Consider the following 21,537-nt stretch of genomic DNA (forward strand, 5'->3'; position numbering starts at 1 on the left):
TTCTAACATCTCTTCCAGATGGTCCATAGGCAAGGTCCGCTCATCATGACTCACATTTCCTCTCAACTGCCCAAGCCAGAAAACTTGGGTCTTTTTCCCTCTTATCCTTTTCTACACTTGATCTTTAAAAAAAAAGCAGCTTTACTGAGATAAAACTCATGCACCATACAATTCACTTATATAAAATATACAATTCATTGATTTCTTTTTACCATATTCAGAGCTTGTACAATCATCAACACAGTCTAATTTTAGAACATTTTTCCCTCCTCAAGGAAGCCCAGAACCTGTTATCAGTCACTCCCCATTCCCCCCATTTTATGTTTACTGTAGATGAATACAAAAGCCCTCAACATTTAAAATTGAGAACATTATTTTTCCAGTCTTATAAGAAAATCATATCTGCTTAATTAGGAACGATGTTGCCAAGTCATACCCTCACAGCAGACACAGCATAAAGTCTTCTATATTTTGTTTGCAGTGCAGTATAACAGGAAAATCTCTGTGCACAGATGTGTTACAGCAAAAGGAAGAACACAAACTGCTCCTTCGGCAGTATTTTGCACTCTCTTGAATTAGCTGTCCCAGGAATCATTGATCGTTATGACTTGGCTGCTTGCCACCTGACTTTTTAGAAATCATCACTTGGATGTTTTCTGGTTCTTGGCTTTTGGTGTTCATAGCACGTGAATCATAAAACTCTGCTTTTTGTTTTAAAACTCCCATTTATCACCATAGATTCAGGTGGAATGACTTTTTTTAGTATAAATGTTCAATATCCCACATATAGAGGATAATCACAATGTATGTTGAAATCCTAGGATTTCAACATAAATCACAAATGTATGTTGAAATCCTAGGATACCTTCCATAGATGAAATATCATGCATAGAAGGTGCCTGTCGATTCGGTGGCTGGTTTGTAAGTGCAGGTGACACGCCTGTGTGCAACTCAAAAGACGGGTGTTGGTGCATCACCCGTGACCCAGCAGTCTTGGGTAGAGAACACAATCTCTTAATGATGATATCCCATAATTATGAGAACAACTATCCAAGTGCATTTAACATTTTTCCTACGTATATATTTCTTGGACTGTATTTGAAAGAGAAAATAGCTTTGACATATATTTTCCACTGAGCACAGTTGGAGACGGTGTCCCCCAAGATGAAGACCAATTTCCTTAGCGTGTCATTCAGAATCCTTGGCTATCTGGCTTCAGCCCACCCTCAGGCCTCATCTCTTTTTAAAAAATTATTTATTTATTTATGTATTTAGGCTGCACCGGGTCTTTGTTGCGGCACATGGGATCTTTGTTGCGGCACGCAGGATCTTTCAGTTGCGACATGCAGACTCTTAGTCGCGTCATGCATGCGGGATCTGGTTCCCCGACCAGGGATCAAACCTGGGCCCCCTGCATTGGGAGCATGGAGTCTTAGCCACTGGACCAGCAGGGAAGTCCCCAGGCCTCATCTCTTGCCACCCACTCCTGTAGCCACAAATAGCACTTGACAGTCTCTGAGCACACCTCTCATGTCTGCAGAGTCATTTCCCCCTCACCTGCTAAACCCAGAAGATTTGCTGGACTCTGGGCCGGGGGTAGAGGGGGATGTTTGGAGGAGGGGGAGGAATTTCTGTGTAGGAGTAGAAGGGTGCTGTTTGAACACGAGGTGGTCTTGCAGTGTTGCTGGTGAGTTTTATTTTCTTCCTTGATCCCGTCCTTGGTCTCATCTTCCCATCATATGTTTACCTATCCTGCATCCTCAGAGAAGCCCCTCACCCACCCTATGCAAATATTTGCCTTCCATCACAGATTTGCTTTTCTGAAATTCTGCCTCTCCCCCTCCCGACCATTGGGATCCTCACCCACTGCTCTGGACCCACCACCCCTTTCGGAGAGTACAGACCCTTTTCCAAAGCACATGGCAATGGACCTCATGGGCCCTCTGGGGCAGCCCTCAGCCTGTGAACCAGTCCCAGAACTTAGTCAAACCCACATCACAGGAGACCCGCAGGAGAACGTGGGCTGACAGCTCCTGAAAAAATGTCAAGCCCTCTACGATAAAGGTAGTGTCATCAAGAAAGCCTGTCAGTGTTCATCAGGGGTACTTTCCTCATTCTGTTCCCTGATGTAAATGTGACCCAAAAAGAGAATCCCTAGTCAGTGGAGTAGGAAGATTTGTGACAAATGTGACTTATGTGATATCTCTCATTTATCAGCTTTGTTAATCTGGGCAGTTTTGGGGCAGATGGAAATCATTTCAAGAGAATGGATCTGCTGTGACCCCCTTCAAGGGGCTCAGATCAGGCAAGGAGACGGACTTCTGGCTAAGGTCCAGCAGGTGCAGGTTTTCCCCAGGGAGTTGCTGGTCCATTGTTCTAACAGGGTTTATGGAATGGTTTCTGTGTCCCCACTGATGGGTAATACTGCCTACATCATATACTTAATTCCTTGGACTTCTGTTTCTAGATTCTGTTCTGTTCCATTAGTCTGTCTGTTTCTTTGCTCATAGCTCTTCATTTCATTTGCTGTAACTTTATAATAATACATTTCAATATCTGGCTGCATTATGGCTAAACCTCCTCATTGCTCTTTATCTTCAGAATTTTCTTGGCTGTCCTCTCATGTTAAGTTTTCCACATGAATAACCCTGTCTAGTTCTAAAAATAATTCTGTTGATATTTGTATTTTGTTAAATGTATGTATTAATTTAGGGGTAATTGACATCTTCATACTGACTTTTCTCTTTTAAGAACAGGATATCTTATTTATTAAAGTTTTCTTTTGTATGCCTGAGAAGTTATCTTTACTTTTTTCATGCAGATCTTGCTTACTTCTTAAATAGATTCCTAGAAATTGTATCTTTTTGGCTGCTACTCTAGATGGGATCTTTTAAAATCTATTATATTGTCTATCTGGTTGTTTGTATATATAGAAAGGCTCTTGATGTTATTTTTTATTAGTAATTTTATACCTAGTCACCTTACTGGATTTCATTATTCATATTCACTTTTTCAATTGATTTTCTTGGGTGTTCTAGATGTGTGATCCTATTATCTGCAAATAATGGTAACTTTATTATGGGGATTTTGTGTGAAAGTAGAACTACAGTATACTTGTGAGTTTGGTAGATTCTTTGCATGAAAGAATTGTGCTAGAACCTTTTGTCCATTATCTCCTTTTTCCCTCAGATCTTTTTCCTAGGCTCAGGGATTTGACCCTGCCAGCTAGGGGCCTGTTGACCATCTAGAACAAGGGCTGAGAGCCTGATGAGCCCATGCTTCTGTTCCTTTGTGACAGGCGCTCAGTCCAGGGCCTCTATCCTGAGAGCACAAATTAGACGTCTCAAGATGCTATGGTAGGGGACTTCCCTGGTGGTCCAGTGGCTAAGACTCCGTGGTCCCAATGCAGGGGGCCTGGGTTTGATCCCTGGTCAGGGAACTAGATCCCACATGCTGCAACTAAAAGATCAAGCATGCTGCAACTAAAGATCCTGCATGAGGCAGTGAAGATCCCATGTGCTGCAACTAAGAACTGGCACAGCCAAATAAATAAATAAATAAATATTAAAAAAAAAAAAAGAGAGAGAGAGAAAGATAACTACCTTGCCCAAGTTTAAAAAAAAGAAAAAAAGATGCTATGGTAGAACTCAAAGGACTAGCGGGAACCTTTCTGGCCAGTCAAGGGGGAAGGATATTTTAGCCCCAGTGAAGGGCATGTGCATGGTCATGTGAAAATGCAGGTGCTTTGGAAGTGCTAGCAGAAAAGCAGCAGAGCCTGTCTGGTGAGGGGACAGGGACAGGTGCTCAGGGGTCTCTGGATCATTCTGATGCACTTGGAGCTGGTCCTATAGGGCGTAGAGCCAGGGAAGGTCTTTGAAGCCGGGTGGGCAGTGCCATGCCCATCGAGCTTGGGGCTGCACCTTTCTCTTGGTGCTGTATGAATGATGTGTGGAAGGATTCAAGAGTCAAGCCAGGTAAACTCATTAGGGCATCCTTTGAGACTTTGAAACATGTTTAAATGGATGCAAGATAATGTCTGAATGGTTCGTTTTAATTCAAAGCAGATAGAAGCAGGAATAATAAGAATCATGAGGTTTTACAGGTTCCTATCAGGAAAAGCCTGGTGAACATTGCAAGTGAGGGATTATAATAAATTAAAATATCATTTTTCTTTTTTTTTTTTCTGCAAGAAGTGGTCATGCCAGTTCTTTGCAGAATCATTTTACATGGAGCCAGAAATCGTTCAAAGCGGGAGTGGTCTCTCTGCCGAGTGGTTTTCATATTCCAGGCATACATATGTTTCACAGTGTCTAATTATTCTTGGGGACAATTACTGTCAGGTTCCAAAATGTATTCAATGAGCAACAATTGGTGTTTATTCAGCTCTAAAAAGACTATGCAAGGGAACAGTAGGTTGTTATTGTCTACCTAAAGAAACGTTTTGCCATCCGGAAACATCTGCTTTCTATTTAAAGCACTGAAGAAGGAATGGGAGTATATTTGAAATATACTCCCTAAGCATCAAACACCAAAGAAAGGAGAATAAAATTGGGTATGAAGGTAATTTCTGTTCTCTGATACACACTCTCTTCAGCTTTTCCCTGCTGTGAAGGAAAGGTGACCTCCTGGCTTGGAAAGTTCTGCTTCTCTTGAAGTTTTCTATTTATACTGATTTGCACACTTACAGGAACTGACTTCTGTGTCCTAGTTCCAGCTCTTTTAGTTTCTCAGGTAGGGCAAGGTGCTCTTTCAGAGTCGGGGTCTGCTTTTCTGGATTTTGTGGTGAGGTTTGTTCTCTGATTTTGCTCATAAAGATGTAAAGAATTGCTGTCCACGTTGCCTGAAATCACCCTGTGACCTTCAATTTTCTATGTGAAGAATGCTGCCCACTCACAGCTCTGTCCAGAGGGTTAAATGAGAACATATACAGTCTGCTTGGGGTGCAGTAAATTTTCTGTGAAGGTCAATATGTTAGTTACCTATCACTGTGTAATCAAGTGCTACAAATTTAGTAGCTTAAAACAAAACACATTTCTGTGTATATCCTCCACAGTTGTTGAAACAAAGAATTAATGGGTTAGAGGGCTGGAGGCTAAATCAAAATGTGTGGGTCTGCTCTCATCATTATAACCCCTTCTGGCAATAAAGAAAAAGGATAAAATGTATCTGCATTGCCTTTACCTGGTTTTGAAAGCAGAGTGGTTATGACCTGAAAGGGAATTTATAGGCAATGGGTTTGAAAGCAGGCTGAAGGCCAAGATTTTAGAGACAAACGTAGGTTACTTCAAGCGCTTCCCATAAGTGGCAGTAGATATTTATAAAGTACATCTAGAAAGATATATTCAAAAACTACATAAGTGTTTCCTCTGGAGAGAACTGAAGGCACAGAGACAGGAGAGAGTTGTGCCTTTCACTGTATGCCCTTTGGTGTCATCGAAATTTTGTACCGTGTTCACATATTATCTATTGAAAAACTGTTAATAAAAAAATAGGAGACCTGATTCCTACTCACAAAAAAACAAAAACAAACAAAAAAACACATTTCTGTGGGTCAGGAGTCTGGGAATGGCTTAGCTAGGTCCTCTGCTTCAGGGTCTCTTAGGAGGTATCATCGAGGTGTCAGCCAGGAGTTGGGTCTCATCTGAAGGCTCGAGTGTGGACAGATAAGCTTCTAAGCAGTTGTTGGCAGAATTTCAGTTCCTCAAGGATATTGGACTAAGGGCCTCCGGTTCTTCTCTGGCTGAAGGTCACCCTCTCTGGCTGGAGTTGCTGCAGGGTGGTCCTCCCCAGCATGGTAGCTTGCTTCAGCAAAGCCAGCAAGAGTCAATCAAGGGAGTCTGCTAGCAAGACAGAAGTCACAGTCCTCTGTCACTTGCTCAAAGTGACATCCTGTCACCTTCACCATATTCTGTTGGTTAAAAGCAAGTCATAGGTCCCACCCATGCTCACAGGGAGGGGATTACACAGGGTATCACAGGAGTCACATCAGAAGCTGCCTACTACAGACAGGTATTATTTTAGGAAGAGAGTATAATGGCTAAGGGGCGGGGGTGGCCGTGTCACTTAGAACTGACTTCAAAGCTCAGATCTGCCACTTATTAACTGTGTAACCCAAGGCAGGTCCTTGGCCTCTCTGAGCCCTGTTTCCCAACCTGGATCCCCATAGGACCGTTGGGATCTTAAATGAGAGCTCATGTGTGAAGCCGGGCAGATGGTAAATACTCAGTAAATATTAGTTGGCTTTAAACTAAATATCAGCTAAATATTAACTGGCTTTTCTTTCCATCCCCCTTTTTTTTCTTTTTCTTTAAATACCATTCGATTTTCGAATTTTAGAAGAATAAAATAGAACTCTCCAGTGGCCAAGGACTTGGTTATTCACGTGGAAATCCCAGTACTGTGGGTAGTTTTCTGGACTCAAAGCTGTGCCAAGCTGGCCTCCAGGTCCCCAGGCCTGAGGATCACAGGTCTTTGACCTCAGAAGGGCTGTGGCTCCTCCCATGGTGCCCACCCTCAGCATGGGGTCTGTGGGTCTCCCTGCAGCTCCCTTCCTGGGTCACTGTGCTCTCTCCACACTGGAGCAGCCCCTTCCCCTGCAGAGGCCTGACCATGGGACCAGGGCTGCAGCCACTGAGTGTATGGTCAGCTGAGCCCACCGTGTCTCCCAACGTCCTTGCATTTCTGGTTGGGGTCCTGCCATGGCGTCACTCCATCCCCAGAGCTGAGCGGACAGATTTGGAGATGGGGTCCTTCTTGTCTGCATGCTCACCTTGACCTGAATCATGCCAAGCAGGTGACTTGTGGCTTTGGCTTATCCGTGGTCAGAAAGCTCTACCAGCTTCTCTTGTCTCCCTGTCCCTCCCCCACCGTCCCTCTCCACCTTGCTTTCCTCACTCCCTTGCTCCTGTAGGCCTCAGGCACACAGAGCACTTTCAGAAGGTCACTGCTTGACCACCACAGGCTGCTGTCTGTCCTGACCAGCGCACCTCTGCCTCTCCATGCCCCTCCCCTCAGCCTCTGCACCCAAAGATCCTGTTCTCTGTCTCTCTGTTGCCCCCTTCACGCTGTGGGAGGATGTCTTGGAGTCGTTTCTGTCATTCTGGAGGAGAGATGACAGCTGTAGGGGTGACTTCTTCCATTATTTCTAGATTATCTGATAATGTCTAATGTGAGTATCTCCCCAGCTTCCTAGAGGATAAAAATCACCTGTAGCTCTTGTTAAAAATAGAGCTACCCAGGCCCCATCCCTGGACAGCCAGGTTCCTGCAGGGATAGATTGGGGCCCAGGAATTTGTATTTTTACTAAATGCCCCAGCTAATTCCTATCAGAGGTTTAGGAAACACTGGTCTAAAGGTCCTAAAACCTAGACCCAACCCCTCTTCCCCGGTGTGGAGGACACAAGGGAAGAACCGAAAGTCTGGCCCCTTCCCCTGGGAGGGCTCCTGCATGACCATGGGTCCCTGCCCAGCTCGTAGTGCTCTGTAAAAGAGAGGCAGAGATTTTAGCATAATTCAATTCTTTTTTTTAAATTGAGGTATAATTGACATACTAACATTATTTTAGTTTCAAGTGGACTACGTAATGATTCAATATTTGTACACATTGCATAATTCGGTTCTTTTAAAAACCTCTCCTGTATTCCTGCCCTTTCAGTTGCTCCCTCCTCTTAAATATGCAGAAGAATTCCATGTGAGCAAGTGTTTTCTTTTATGGTGTTGTACTTGGATGATTAGCAAAACATGGTGCCGGGGCTGCAGTAGCACAGCTGGGGGATGCAGATGTCAGGCTTCCCCACGTGGATTGATTAGGAAGGCTGGTATTCACAGGCACACACGTTCCCCCACGGGCTGGCCCCTCTCGACGACAGATGCAGGAAATTACAGTGAGAATATTCCTTTTGTTTCTACAGCTGTCACCCTGCGGCTGGAAGGGTGTTGATTTAGGACTGAGTGGGTGGGTGAACTTGGTCACTGTTGAGGGAAGACAAACGGCCTAGTGATCCACACCCCAGAGGATCTTGCCCAGCTCCTGGGACCTAGAAGGGAAGCTTCAGGGGGCTAGGAATGCTGGGCTGTGTCCGTTCTGGAAAGCTGGATTCTAGAAACAACTGCATTGAGGTAACAGGAAGAGCATGCCCTTGGCTTTTATTGATTCAGAGAAATAGTCATGAAAAAGTTTCTGCATTTATCTACATCCACAATTGATGGTTAAAGCCAGTATTCATGGTGTTATTCAGTATTCCTTGCATGAGGCTCAAATACATAGTAATTTGCTTTTCTACGAAAAAGTTTCTCTCTTAAGAAACAGCTTCCTTTCCAATAATGAGCCTTCTATAGCCAGGATGGGTTCAAAGACAGCTTTACCTAAAACCACTCCATCGAGAGACCGGAACACTTAAAATTCACTTATCCTTTTGATTTTATTTTTTGTTTCCGCTTGGGTGTCCTTTTATGTCATCTCTTTGACATTGTGAGGATTAAAAAAATTTATTTTTCTGATTTTGATTTAATTTTATACCTCTAATAAGTGCTTATTAAATCTATAGTATTTTATGAATGATGGGATTATTTTTACATCCTGCTGGCTTCCCCCCCCCCCCCCATTTTGTCTTATTTTGGACCACTTAAAAGGATTTTCGAGCCAGTTTGCCTGAAGACCCTTTCTTCAAAAATAATTATATTTAAAAAAAATTATATTTTGTAATGAGTCTATGATTTATTTTGTGTTACTCTGTGAAGTAGATACCTTAAAATATGAAATGCAGTGAAATCCATTACAATTTTTATCCATCTGCCTTATTAATGCTTATTGGCAAGATCTAATTAATTCCTTACTCAACAGAAAGAAACAGATACTGTGCTAATTCGGTTAATAATCGCATTAAGAATTTACAGGCATGTGAGTGAAAAAGCAACAACAGTACAGAGGCAAGAATAACAGAAGAGATAGATTTGATGAACATTACATAAAACCCAAAGATTTATAAGTTGGAAACGTAAAACTTTAAGGCTCGGTCAGTTATAAATGAATGCATCATTCATAAAATGCTGCAAATCTGAGAAGTATTTAGTAGAAATATAATATGAAGTCACAAATGGTTTGCAAAATCCTAAAACTGTTGCGTAATCCTCCCCGCTCCCCAGTGAATTTGTTGCAAAATCCTAAAAATGCCAACAGGATGTCAGAAAAAGAATAGGACGCTTGACGGAGATGCAAAAACACACGCACCAGGAGTTGCCTTTTAAGCAAATTTCTCTTTAGGCCAATTGCCCCGCAGCCTCAGGGTGTTGGGTTTCAGTAACTACTCCGCTGGTGCCTCTTTTTTTCTCCTCTCTTCCCTTTTCTTATTTTAATTGTTCTCATGCGTATGTATGTTTCTCCATAAATGATTAAAATCTTAGGTGGCTTAGAAATCATAAATTATATATAAAGTTCCATCAACTCATTTGCCCATCTCTCCTCTTGCAGAGAACAGCCCATCTTCACCACCCGAGCCCACGTTTTCCAGATCGACCCCAGCACCAAGAAGAACTGGGTGCCTGCGAGCAAGCAGGCCGTCACAGTCTCCTACTTCTACGATGTCACAAGGAACAGCTATCGGATCATCAGTGTGGATGGAGCCAAGGTACCATCTCGCCGGCTCACTTGAAGTCACTTATTTTCATCAAAAGCAATAGGATACATTTGAAAAGTGGAGGGAAAAGGGTGCACCCCAAAACCTGCCACCTTAACAGAGATGTTATTGTTATCATGTCTTTATAATCACAGATCCCGCTCTTTTTCTTTTTTCATTTAAAATTATGGCCCATTAAAAAAAAAATTTCCCTGTTAGCACGCTGTCTTCATAACTAGCATTTTAATGCTATTTTAATAATTCCACCAAGGACCTATAATGTCCTTAATCTCTCCCCTTATGGTTAGATACTGAAGTGGCTTCCAATTTTTTACTATTATAGATAATGAGCATCTTCATGAAACAGATAACCTCATTTGGTCATCATGCCTATTGCTTTCTTTTGGATATTTCCTTAGGATAGATTTATGGAAGTAATGTTATAGGTCAAGATATTAACACTTTATGGCTCTTGATGGTTATTACCAAATGGCTTTCCAAAGAGTTCTGTCTTCCAGCATGTATGAGAATGCCAGTTTATTGCACCCCCGACAGCGCTGGGTATTGTAACTAGTCAGGTTTTGGTGTTATTAGGCATGGGGGTTGAATTTTATTAAATGGTTTTGGAGTATTTCTTGAGATAATTTTTTTCCTGGTGTTTTCATTATTCTGCTGTCTTCCTCAATATTTTTGCCACATTATGATGGGAGCAGAATAAAGAAGGATTATCAGTAGACGTATCACCAAGTTTACAAAAGAAAAAAAAAGACTTGATGCTTTATAGTTTCTTTTCTGTCTTTAATCTGTGTTCATCCTGATGGACCCTTTTACATGGATAATCTGCTGTCACCTGAAATTCAGTGTATCTGAAGCTGAATTCCCCTATTTGCCCTCTAAACGACCTCTCCATTTTCATTTCCCAGTCACTTGTTGCTGGAAGGAAGGAAGGAAGGAAGGGAGGGAGGGAGGGAGGAAGGAAGGAAGGGAGGGAGGGAGGAAGGAAGGAAGGAAGGAAAGAAGGAAGGAAATGGAAAAGCACAGTCATTCCCTTTTTAGTTGGTCAAATGAATCTGCCTTTGAAGTGTCACACGTTTATACCTAATGCTTCGTTTCAAGGCCATAACTCTTGTCCTGGTACAGTCTTGCTCACACTGTTGCAGTAGCCTTCTGACTGGCCTCCTCTCGCCTGCAATCTGCCTCTAGGTCAGCGTTCCTGGGGAGTTGGGTCAGGGCTGGGTAGTAGAATGGGACCTGGCTGTGGGCTTCTCCCTCCACGACCCCACAACCACAGAGCAGGAGGCACGGGAAGCCTCCACTGACCAGGGTTCTGATGAGCGCTCAGGAAGTGTAGAGGTGCCTGGCGCGTAGTAGGTAGGCACCTTGTGTTTGAGGATTGACTATCTGAAAGATGCCTTTATTATTTCTTTTCTTCTGGGAGACATGGTGATACAGCAGTTGTATTACCACTTTCCTTCTCTGTGCTTTTGAGCTGGAATCTTCTCAACTCTTGCCAGGATGTTCTGCTAGCAGTGGTGAATCAAGCTGACTTGCTTTTTTTTATCTGTAGATTCTGTCAGTTCATCTGCCATCCCCTGAGATGGGTTTGCACTTTTGTCAGTTGAGTTATCCCAGGATAGAGTGGGCTTAAATACAGATAAAGTGCATTTTATCTGTATTTAAATACAGATAAAATGCACTTTCTTAGAGAAAGCACTTTAGTCCTATTAGCTGGGCTTTGAGTAATTTGTCAGTGTGTCAGCCACTGCGTTGTACGGGCCTGCAGCTCCTGAACGCTGTGACAGTGGTGGGGTCCGAGCCAAACGAGCCAGCTCTGAGAAATCAGGTGGGTGGAGGAGGGTGGGCTATCCCCCGGCTGAAGGATAGAGCTAGTTCCGGCTCAGTGCGGGGGATACATCAAGTTATGGAGTCACTTAAAAAGTGGGAATTGGGAACCCAGGCTGTGGGGTGCCACTGGAATCCATCAATGGAGCCCGCGGCCCTCCGGCCATGCCTCCTAAGCGCCACACCACCTGGCATTCCAGGAGGCCACCCCGAGTTCCTGCCTTACTGGTGGGGCACAGGCACTGTGACGGGGCCTTGTTCTGCAAAAGGGAGTGTCCTGTGACAGAGCATAAGGCCCAGGGGAGTGGGTAGGGACCAGCCTTAGTTGTTTAGAGCCTGTGCCTGGCACTTGGGGCCGCGGGTGGGTGGCAAGTGTCCTGCCCTGAGAACTGGAGCACGGAATACCAGACAGTGGTCCCCAGGCCGCCTCAGCTCAGCTGGACCTTGCCTGGAGCTGCTCAGCAACAATGTGCAAAACCAACAGGCCAGGTCTAGGTCAGATCCTGTGCCTCCAAGCTGCTCCACAGGTCAGGTGAGACATGGAGAAGGATCCCTGGATGGTGATTTCCCCAGAGTGGTAGCAGCTCTTGACACTGCCCGGTCTTCTGCACCTTCCTCCTCCCCACCCATGGCTGAGTTCCTGATCCCCCCAGCCCCAGCTTCTGCCCTGCCCCAATAATCCAGATGGGTCTCCTTCCTCCGTAGGGGCTGGAGTAGGGCGCAGTATGCTGACCTGATGCCAGTGCCGCGCTGTTCCAGGGCTCTTGTCCGCTGCCCCTCTGCATCCCACCCCTGCCCCTGGCTCCTCATCCTTGTGTTCCACCACATTGGGACAACCCCACTTTGTTTTAGGCCTTTGATTCCAAATGTTATCTGCACTAAGATGACAGATGGTCAGATGCTTTTAGCCTTTGGGGTGGTGTCTTGGCCCATGGGCTACACCTCTGACCTTGGGCAGCTCTAGGGCCCCCGGTCCTGCCTCTCTGTCCTGGCCTGGCCATGTCACGTCTTCTGCTTGGTGCTTCTGGGCCAGCTGTCCCTCCCAAGGCGGGAGGCTGCTGCGGTCTGAAAGGGGAAGCCTGCTCTGCCCCTCCCAAATGAAGGAGTAGATGTGCTTCAGGAACAGGTTGCTGGCGTGGAAGGGACTTGGAGGTGGTTGTGAGCAAAGACCACGGTGGACTCAGCCGCTGAGTCAACCGCGGGCAGCCCACAGAGCATGGGCCCCCCGTGAAGGGAGGAGGTGCAACCAGCAGCTTTAGCAGCTGTCGTTCCACACCAGGTACAGCAAGCTCCTCTGCCCTGTCCGAGCATTGGCTGTGCTCTACTTGGGGAAGGACGCGGGGAAGCCCTCTCCTTCCCCGGAGAGCCTTTGGTACTGCTCATCGTAGGAAAAATCCGTGCGCAGACCTCTTCTTCCTTCTTCCAAGGAAAGTATTTCATGTGTCAGTCGCAGCCTGCTGCTCAAGACATACGTGGGTGGGAGTACTGTGGTGCGTAGCTCCAGCATTGCCTGGGGGTTCTGTGGATCCATTTCTGTGCGTGGGGGGCTACCAGGAGACTGTGCTCTTTGAGGAACGGGCCTGGCTCATCTTTGGAGTCTCAGCACCAAGCTGGAGTGGGCCACGCCATAGACATGGGTGGGTGACGAGGTCAGGCCTGGCCACATCCTCTCCAGGCCTGCAGGAGGTGTGCCGTGTCCACAGCAGGGCAGTGGGCAAGAGTAGGATCACCGCCGAGAGGGAACCAGGACCAAAACCTCAGAATGTCACCCAGGGTCAGCCCTGTGCCTGGACAGATGGGAGCCACATGAGGGCACATCCCGTCTCCCAGCTTCCCAGAGCGCTGATGTGAGCCATCACATCACCGACAGCCGCAACCAACAGCCGTGCGACTGATGCCGAGTTTTTGTGCGGAACAGCCAACTCCGTTATAAAGGGACTCCATTTCCAGAGCATTTGTTAATTGAGCCGTCGCAGCGCTTGATTTCATTGTGCTGTTGGCACTCTTTACAGACTGAGTTGATCATTGCCATCCTTATGAGAAATTGCCTGCACCTGTGGACGAGACCTGCCTGGAGCAGATGTTTCCCCCGGGTGCTCTGGATGGCTCCCCTGCCCTGGGTTCTCAGTTATTTATAGGATCACAGAAGCCTATATTGGAAGAGACCTTAGAGGTCATCCATTCTACACATATTTAGCAGCACCCACTGTGTTCTGCGTAATCACAACGGTTTGGAGGATATAAGCCTCTGAAACGCTGACTTGTTTGGTGTTTTCTTCTGGAAATGTGAAATTGCTTTCAAGGACAGTCAGGGTCCCCTCCTCCACCCATCAGTATAGTTTCCTCTTTTTTTTTTTTTGTCATCATTTTGTTTCTGTTTTTTGTGTTTGTTTTTTGATGTGGACCTTTTTTTTTTTTTAACATCTTTATTGGAGTATAATTGCTTTACAACGGTGTGTTAGTTTTTGCTGTATAACAAAGTGAATCAGCTATACATATACATATATCCCCATATCTCCTCCCTCTTGCATCTCCCTCCCGTCCTCCCTATCCCACCCCTCTAGGTGGTCACAAAGCACTGAGCTGGTCTCCCCATGCTATGCGGCTGCTTCCCACTAGCTATCTATTTTACATTTGTTTGGTGGTGTGTAAATGTCATGCCATTCTCTCACTTCATTGATGTGGACCATTTTTAAAGTCTTTATTGAATTTGTTACAATATCGCTTCTGTTTTATGTTTCGGTTTCTTGGCCATGAGGCATGTGGGATAAAACCCACACCCCCTGCATTGGAAGCCAAAGTCCTAACCACTGGGCCTCCAGCGAAGTCCTTAGTTTCCCCTTTTGGATAAATACAGAGCACCTTCTGTTAAGGGAGCAGACATATGGAAGGTTCTCAGCACACAGTAGGATTTTCAATGAATGTTGGTTTCTCTTCTTCCCTGACTGTGGTTTAAAAAAAAAAAGAATAAAAGCATCTATTAATACCTTTTCTGGAAGCAGGCAACAAGTCTTTTAATTGCTGTAACTCATCCCCAGCCTCTTCTGCGTTCTGACTTCCATCTCCGTGGACTTGGGGACTTGCCCTGAATAGGAGCCAGGGGGCCTGCCTCCAGCTTCCTCTGAAGCCGGAGCTGCACTAGGGACTGGAGGAGCTTAGCTTTTTGCTTCTTCCAGGTACCTCTTGATTGCATGTGCTCTGTGCATTGTCTGAGAAGTGGGTTCCAGTGATCTGCAGGAACTGAGTCTTTTACTGGAGAGTCTCTTCTTTTTTTTTTTTCTCCATGAACGTTTCAGAGAGAATTCACAAAAAAGAGGAAGGGGGTGGGCATAGGGGTCGGGAGTCCATATTAAAGGTTGTGCTTTAAAGCAGCCCATTCATCCTTCTGGGCTTCACTTTCTAAGGGTGCTCCCCTGCCACCCCTCCCCCGCCACTGGCCTTCCCCAGTCCCCAGGGAAGCACCAGTTCTGGTCCCACTGAGTCCATCTGCTTCATCGAACACCCACGCGTGCCCTTTCTCTCCACACCCAAGGGCTCATTCTTCCTTGTTCCCTCCTGACCTTCCCGGCTGCCTTCTGCATGCCTTCACTCCTCAGGCCCTGCCTTGGTGCTTCTAAAGTCATTTTCTACCCAGGCCTCTTCCCTTGAAACTGTCCCCTCTTGCTGGGTGACATCCTCCACTCCTGTGACCCCAGGGTCTGCTGAGCCTCCCCCAGCTTACCTGAGGCCAGAACCCACAGGTCCAGCCACTTCCTCTGCCCCCAACACAGTTTTCCGGTGTCCCCATGCACAGGGCACCGCCTTCCCTTTTCACAAGCTTCTGCTCACACCGGGGATTCGTCTCCCTGACAGCTTTGCATGTGCTTTATTTTTAACTCTTTATCTGTGCCATTTAATGTCTGATAATAAAGCAAATACTCATGTACCCAACACCCAATTGAGGAAGTCTGTCCTTTACTAGTCCTTCAGAAGTCCCTTTCTGGACCTTTCCCTAATATAGGCACCTGCCGCCCGCCCTGCAAGAGGTTACCACTTTCTTGAAATTTGTATTAAACATTCTCTTGCCTTTCTTTATACTTTTGCCACCTGTGTATATATCTCTAAGCCAGAGGTTGGCAAACTTTTTCTCTAAAGGGCCTGATAGTAATTTTCTTATGAGCTGTACAATCTCTTTCACAGATCTTCAACTTTTCTTTTGTATCAATAGCAAGGAAATGGCCAGAGGCCAATATGTACATGAATGGGTGAAGCTGTGTACCAATAAAACTTTATTTACAAAAACAGGCTGGATTTGGCCTGAGGGCTATAATTGTTGACCTTGCCCTAAATATATTATTTAGTTATGCCTGTTTTTGATTTTTACAAAAATAGAATCATACCAGAGACCTATACTGTATGTCTTCTTTTGTGACTTTTTTTTTACTTAAGTTTTTGTCGTCATCTGTGCTGATACCTATAGCTTTGATTAATTTTCACTGCTAGGTAGTATTTCGTTGTATGAATATACCATAATTTATCCATTCTGCTGGTGGTGGACATTTATGTTTGCAAACACTGCTACTGTGAACATCCTTGTGCATTTCTCCTGGTGTACCTATGCAAAGGTTTCTCTCAGATATATACTTAGGAGTGGAATTGCTGGGTGGTAGGGAATGTGCATTTTAAACTTTATCAGAGAAAGCCACATTAGTTTTCAAAGTGATTTTGCCAATCTATGAGAGCACCCATTGCCCCACATCCTCACCTGCACCCTTGGTATCATCAGACATATTTTGAATTTGGTGAGTATATAGTAGTAATGGTAATGCAGTTTCCACATTCCTAGTGACATTGAGCTTGTAGCTTATGTCCGTCAAACTCAACCTACCTCATTCTCTCCAGTCTCACAAGAGAGGGGTCCATTCACCTGCCCAGAACTAAGCCTCCCTCAGGTCCCATCTCCTCACCCCCAGCCCCAGAATATCCCTCCCATTCACACAGCTGCACTGGGCACTCAACCGTAGCAGACCCAGAGTAGACAAAAGGTCATATGTGTCCACTTCCTTTCACTTCTTCATGCATGCTTGAGGAGGGTGAAAGTCAGAAATGAGTCAGAGCCTCAAAGAGAAACAGGCAATAACGTGGATTCCAGGTGCAAGCGCGGTTAGCCAGAAATGATTTGGGAACCCAAGAGGAACACGCACAGAAGGAATGTGTCCTTAGAAGCTTCGATCTGCCCAACTTCTCAGGAGGACTTGGTGTTGGTGGGCTGAGCCAAGGGTAGCACAGGACAGAGTTTCCATGTTAGTGGGAAATGAAAGAACAGGGTCCTGGGATTGACCACTTTCTTTTTTTTTTAATTAATTAATTAATTTATTTATTTATTTTTGGCTGTGTTGGGTCTTCGTTTCTGTGCGAGGGCTTTCTCTAGTTGTGGCAAGCGGGGGCCACTCGTCATCGCGGTGCACAGGCCTCTCACTATCGTGGCCTCTCTTGTTGCGGAGCACAGGCTCCAGACGCGTAGGCTCAGTAGTTGTGGCTCACGGGCCTAGTTGCTCCGCGGCATGTGGGATCTTCCCAGACCAGGGCTCGAACCCGTGTCCCCTGCATTGGCAGGCAGACTCTCAACCACTGTGCCACCAGGGAAGCCCCTGACCACTTTTTAATGGCTTGATTGCCCCAGCTGTCCGTCTTGCTGCTTTTGAGGTCAGTGCACTGGATTTCCTGGGAGAATGGCCAGCCAGTTGCCTCACTAATTGTAGAGATGGGTTTACTGTTATGACCTTGAGATTGTTCAGACCAGCTACCTCTGGTGAGTCATGGCAGTGTAAAGGATATTGTAGAAGTAAATGACGGCTTTCCTTCCCTTCTTCTCTCTCCTCCCCTTACTTCCTCCCTTCTGGATCTTGGAAGTTCCAGAAGTCCCGGAGCCTTTGGTGAATCATTAGGAGACAGCCAGGGCATTGCAAAGTCTGCAGAGAAGCAGCCTGAGGGAGTGCAAGAGCAGCACGGTGAAGGGAGGAGGCTTTCCTTTCGCGCCCTCCTGGCTGACCTCCAGCTTGTGGGATCGTATAGGTTGTGTTTGGTAAATGCCTGGGCACCTTGATGCCAGTGACAGAATGAAAGGTAGCCGTGCTGAACTGGGATCAAAGCAATCCCCCAGTAGAGCAGACATGTCAGTAGGGAATGAAGAGGACAGAGGCACTCCCACTACAAAGTTTTGATGAAGACGTCCTGCAAGACTGGGAGTTTGTGTTCCAGGAGTGAGCAGACCTTTCGTCTACCCTCGGTCTGTGGTGGTGAGCGCCTAGTGCATTTGTATGGGTAGGAGGGACATCCTGGGGGTGGAAGTGAGGAGGTGGGACCTAGGGGACTGAGGCTTAGTTCTGGGCAGGTGAATGGACCCTTCTCTTGTAAGACTGGAGAAAATGAAGTAGGGTGGGTTTGATGGACTAAATTAATAGGCTGGGAGTTCTAATACACCTGTGTACCCTCCACTCCCTGCCAACACACACATGATACAGGAGGGGAGGAAAGAGATGGGCAGTTAGTGAGAGGTCTGGATTCACTGCTTAGAGTGAGCACTGCGGGATCTGAGCACTTGAGGAATATCTGCAGCTAATCTTAGGTACCCATTTGAAGTCATACTAATCAACTATATTGGCATGTTGAAGTTCAATTTTGCTTCTTGTTGTAAACAGCAACCTTGTGAGAGGTTACATGCTTCCCATAAACATTATAGAAAAATGTCACTTGAAACACATAGGAAATTGCATCTCCATAATTCAGCACTTCTGCTTTTGAGTAAGGTATATAGATGCAGCAGGCCAGTGTTCCTTCTGACGGCAACTAGAAAAAGCTGGATAAACACAATTTAAAGACAGCAGAGAACTGTAGAAACAATGAGGACTAGAGGGACTAAAATTCCAGAGAGGTGAGGACCACTCAGGGATGACAATCAGAAGGTCTTTTCTCTCTTGGGAGCATTTGTCAATCCTGGGTGCTGCCTGAAGACTGGGGCTTGCCCCATGTATAGGGATGCCGCTGGGACTAAGAGACTCTAAGGAAACATTTAGCAGTGCACAGGGCTAGAGTGGCACAGGTGGAGACTTGAGGGGCTTCAAACCCATGGCTAGTTTTCCCCACAGGACATTTGCTGAATTCCAAGTCTGTGCCAGCGTCATGAGTTAATCTGGACATTTCTGAAAGGCAGAGTAAAATTTTCCTCAGATTTACAGTGCTTAGAAAGCAAAGACCTGCCAAGGGGTCTGAGAAGAGAACAGTAAAGACATGAAAACCCCAGAGTGATAGGGAATGGACACTGGGCGTCTGCATACCCTTTTCACCTGGGGCACTCACTGATTCTAGAAGTAGCTAGGTGCTGAAAAGCCAGGTTTGGCTCCTGGGAAAGATGACACCTAGGGAACAGAGAAACCAGCAGAGATTTTGGAACTTGAGTGACAAAATTGGAGACTTGAGTGGCCCCAAATACATGGCTAGTTTCTCCTTCAAGGTTTGCCAGATTTTGAAGATGCATGGTTTTGGAAGGCTACAGAACGAAGCTGAAAACCTGTGATGGACAGACGTGAATCTCCTGCTCTCTTTCAGGGAAGAGCAGATAAAGACCTGCCAGGTTCTCAGTTGAAAGCTTTAGAGGGCCTGCCCTAAAAACAGGGGCGAACCAGAGGCAAACTGAGCATTATCAGAACTGAAACCGAGCCCTGACCCTTAGTCACTGAGTTAGGGATTACCGATCTACCCTACTTGCCTAGCAGAGGAGAGAGAAAACTCTATCTGTAGATGGTAACATCATGTGAAGCCCTAACAGTTCTTTTATACCCATTTTCTACCATACAGTGAAAAAATCCCCACATGCCTAGAATCAAGAGGGCAAAAATCAGATAATAGAAACAGATTCAAAGATAATCCAGACGTTTGAGGATTTAAAAATAACTATGAAAAAAAATAAAATTAATAAAATAACTATGATTAATATATTCAAAGACATATAGGAAAAAATGAACAAAATAGTTGAAAGGAAGGAGGATATTCCCAGAAATTTATATTTTTTTAAAAAGAATCACAAGAAAAAAAAAAATAATAATAAAATAAAATAAAAAAAATAAAAATAAAAAAAATAAAAAAAAAAAAAAAAAAAAGAATCACAAGGACATTCTAGAACTAAAATAATACAAACTCTGAAATTTAGAACTCAGTGGATAGGTTTAACAGCAGTTTGGATATATCAATAGCCAAGACGTGTGAACTAGAAGACAGATCGATAGAAAATACCCACATTGAAATGGAGAGACCCAAGAATCAGGGGATGAAAACTGATAAGAATATAAACCATGATGCTGGGTCGCGGTGGCAGCAGCAGGCAGCCCCTCCGCTCGTTTGGGGTCCCGGCAGCCGCGGTTCCGAGGAGCCCGAGATGCGTGGCAAGGCAGCAGCGAGCTCTGGGTCAACTCACTATCCTAAAAGTCCATCCTCCCAAGAAGAAGGAACAGAAAGACCTCTTTGTAAGAAAGGCGCAGGTATCCCATGAACAAGACAGCAGAAAACCGACTGGAGTACAGCAGGACTCCAGAGCCAGATATAATGCTCAGAAAAGGGCACCAACTTGATGGTACAAGGAGAGGTGACCATGACATCCACCAAGGAGATTTGGAGCCTCTTGAAGAGGCATCTGTCCTTTCTTCCTATCATAAAAAATGCTTGGAGGAACGTCGCTACGATGATGGAGCATCTCAGGAGGAAGAGGGGTTTATGGGCATGTCCCCCCTCTTACAAGCCCACCACGCCATGGAGAGAATGGAAGAGTTTGTGTGTAAGGTCTGGGGAGGTCGGTGGCAAGTAATGCCTCATGATGTGCTACCCGACTGGCTCAGGGATAACAACTTCCTCTTGCATGGACACCGGCCCCCTATGCCTTCTTTCCGGGCCTGTTTTAAGAGCATTTTCAGAATACACACTGAGACAGGCAACATCTGGCCACATCTCTTAGGTTGTGTATTCTTCCTGTGCCTGGGGTTCTTTTATATGTTTCGTCCAAACATCTCCTTTGTGGCCCCCCTGCAAGAGAAGGTGGTCTTTGGATTATTCTTCTTGGGGACCATTCTCTGCCTTTCTTTTTCGTGGCTGTTCCACACAGTCTGCTGCCACTCAGAAGGGGTCTCCCGTCTCTTCTCTAAACTGGATTACTCTGGTATTGCTCTTCTGATGATGGGAAGCTTTGTGCCTTGGTTTTATTATTCTTTCTACTGTAACGCACAACCGTGCTTCATCTACTTGATTGTCATCTGTGTGCTGGGCATCGCAGCCATTATCGTCTCCCAGTGGGACATGTTCGCTACCCCGCAGTATCGGGGGGTGAGAGCAGGCGTGTTCTTGGGCCTTGGCCTGAGTGGCATCATTCCCACCTTGCATTATGTCGTCTCGGAGGGCTTCCTGAAGGCCGCCACCATAAGGCAGATCGGCTGGTTGATGCTGATGGCCAACCAGCCTGTATATCACAGGAGCAGCCCTGTACGCTGCCCGCATCCCCGAGCACTTCTTTCCCGGCAAGTATGACATCTGGTTTCACTCCCATCAGCTCTTCCACATCTTCGTGGTGGCTGGCGCTTTCGTTCACTTCCACCGTGTCTCGAACCTCCAGGAGTTCCGCTTCATGATCGGCGGAGGCTGCAGTGAACAAGATGCACTGTGATACCTGCCGGTGGCCGGGGACTGTGACCCTTAACCAGGGCCTGCGGTGCCTGCAGGCCTCCCTCAGTGGCCGGTGACACCAGGACCAGAGGAGCCCCAAACCCTGGCAGCCTCGTGGGCTTTGTGACGCCCCAGGGCTCCAGGTGGTCCGCGACTGGGAAGAGAAAACAAAAATAAATCACACCTCAGAGGTGGAGAAGAGGAGAGATGGCCCAAACCCTGCCTTGTTCTTGGGTCTGCTGAGTGAGGGCGCTGCGAGACCCTGGCAAACTGGCTTCTGATCCGTGTCCTACTTCTTTGTAGATGCTGGGACAGTTTAGCTGGAGGCCCATTCTTCTCCCTCTTCTCTCCTTAAAACAATACGCAAACCAGTTTCAATGAACATTTATATCCT

The 21,537-nt window shown here is 45.9% G+C and overlaps 2 protein-coding genes across 7 annotated transcripts in view; both read left to right on the top strand.

The window, feature by feature from the left end:
- The window catches only part of HOMER2 (homer scaffold protein 2), a 97,458-nt gene that overhangs the window by 38,517 nt on the left and 37,404 nt on the right, over positions 1 to 21,537 (top strand). For all 6 annotated transcript variants that reach the window (XM_059912370.1, XM_059912368.1, XM_059912367.1 and 3 more), the window contains exon 2: positions 9,470 to 9,626. In XM_059912370.1, coding sequence (XP_059768353.1) covers positions 9,470 to 9,626 — 157 coding nt within the window. The remainder of the gene's footprint in view (positions 1 to 9,469; positions 9,627 to 21,537) is intronic.
- On the top strand, positions 19,630 to 21,159 carry LOC132360311 (adiponectin receptor protein 2-like). Its single transcript, XM_059915361.1, is given in 2 exon segments — positions 19,630 to 20,933; positions 20,935 to 21,159. Coding segments are annotated over 2 exon segments (1,164 nt in total). The 5' UTR covers positions 19,630 to 19,979; the 3' UTR covers positions 21,145 to 21,159.

This window comes from Balaenoptera ricei, chromosome 2, assembly GCF_028023285.1.
Source record: "Balaenoptera ricei isolate mBalRic1 chromosome 2, mBalRic1.hap2, whole genome shotgun sequence".
NCBI classification, from domain to species: Eukaryota; Metazoa; Chordata; class Mammalia; order Artiodactyla; family Balaenopteridae; genus Balaenoptera; species Balaenoptera ricei.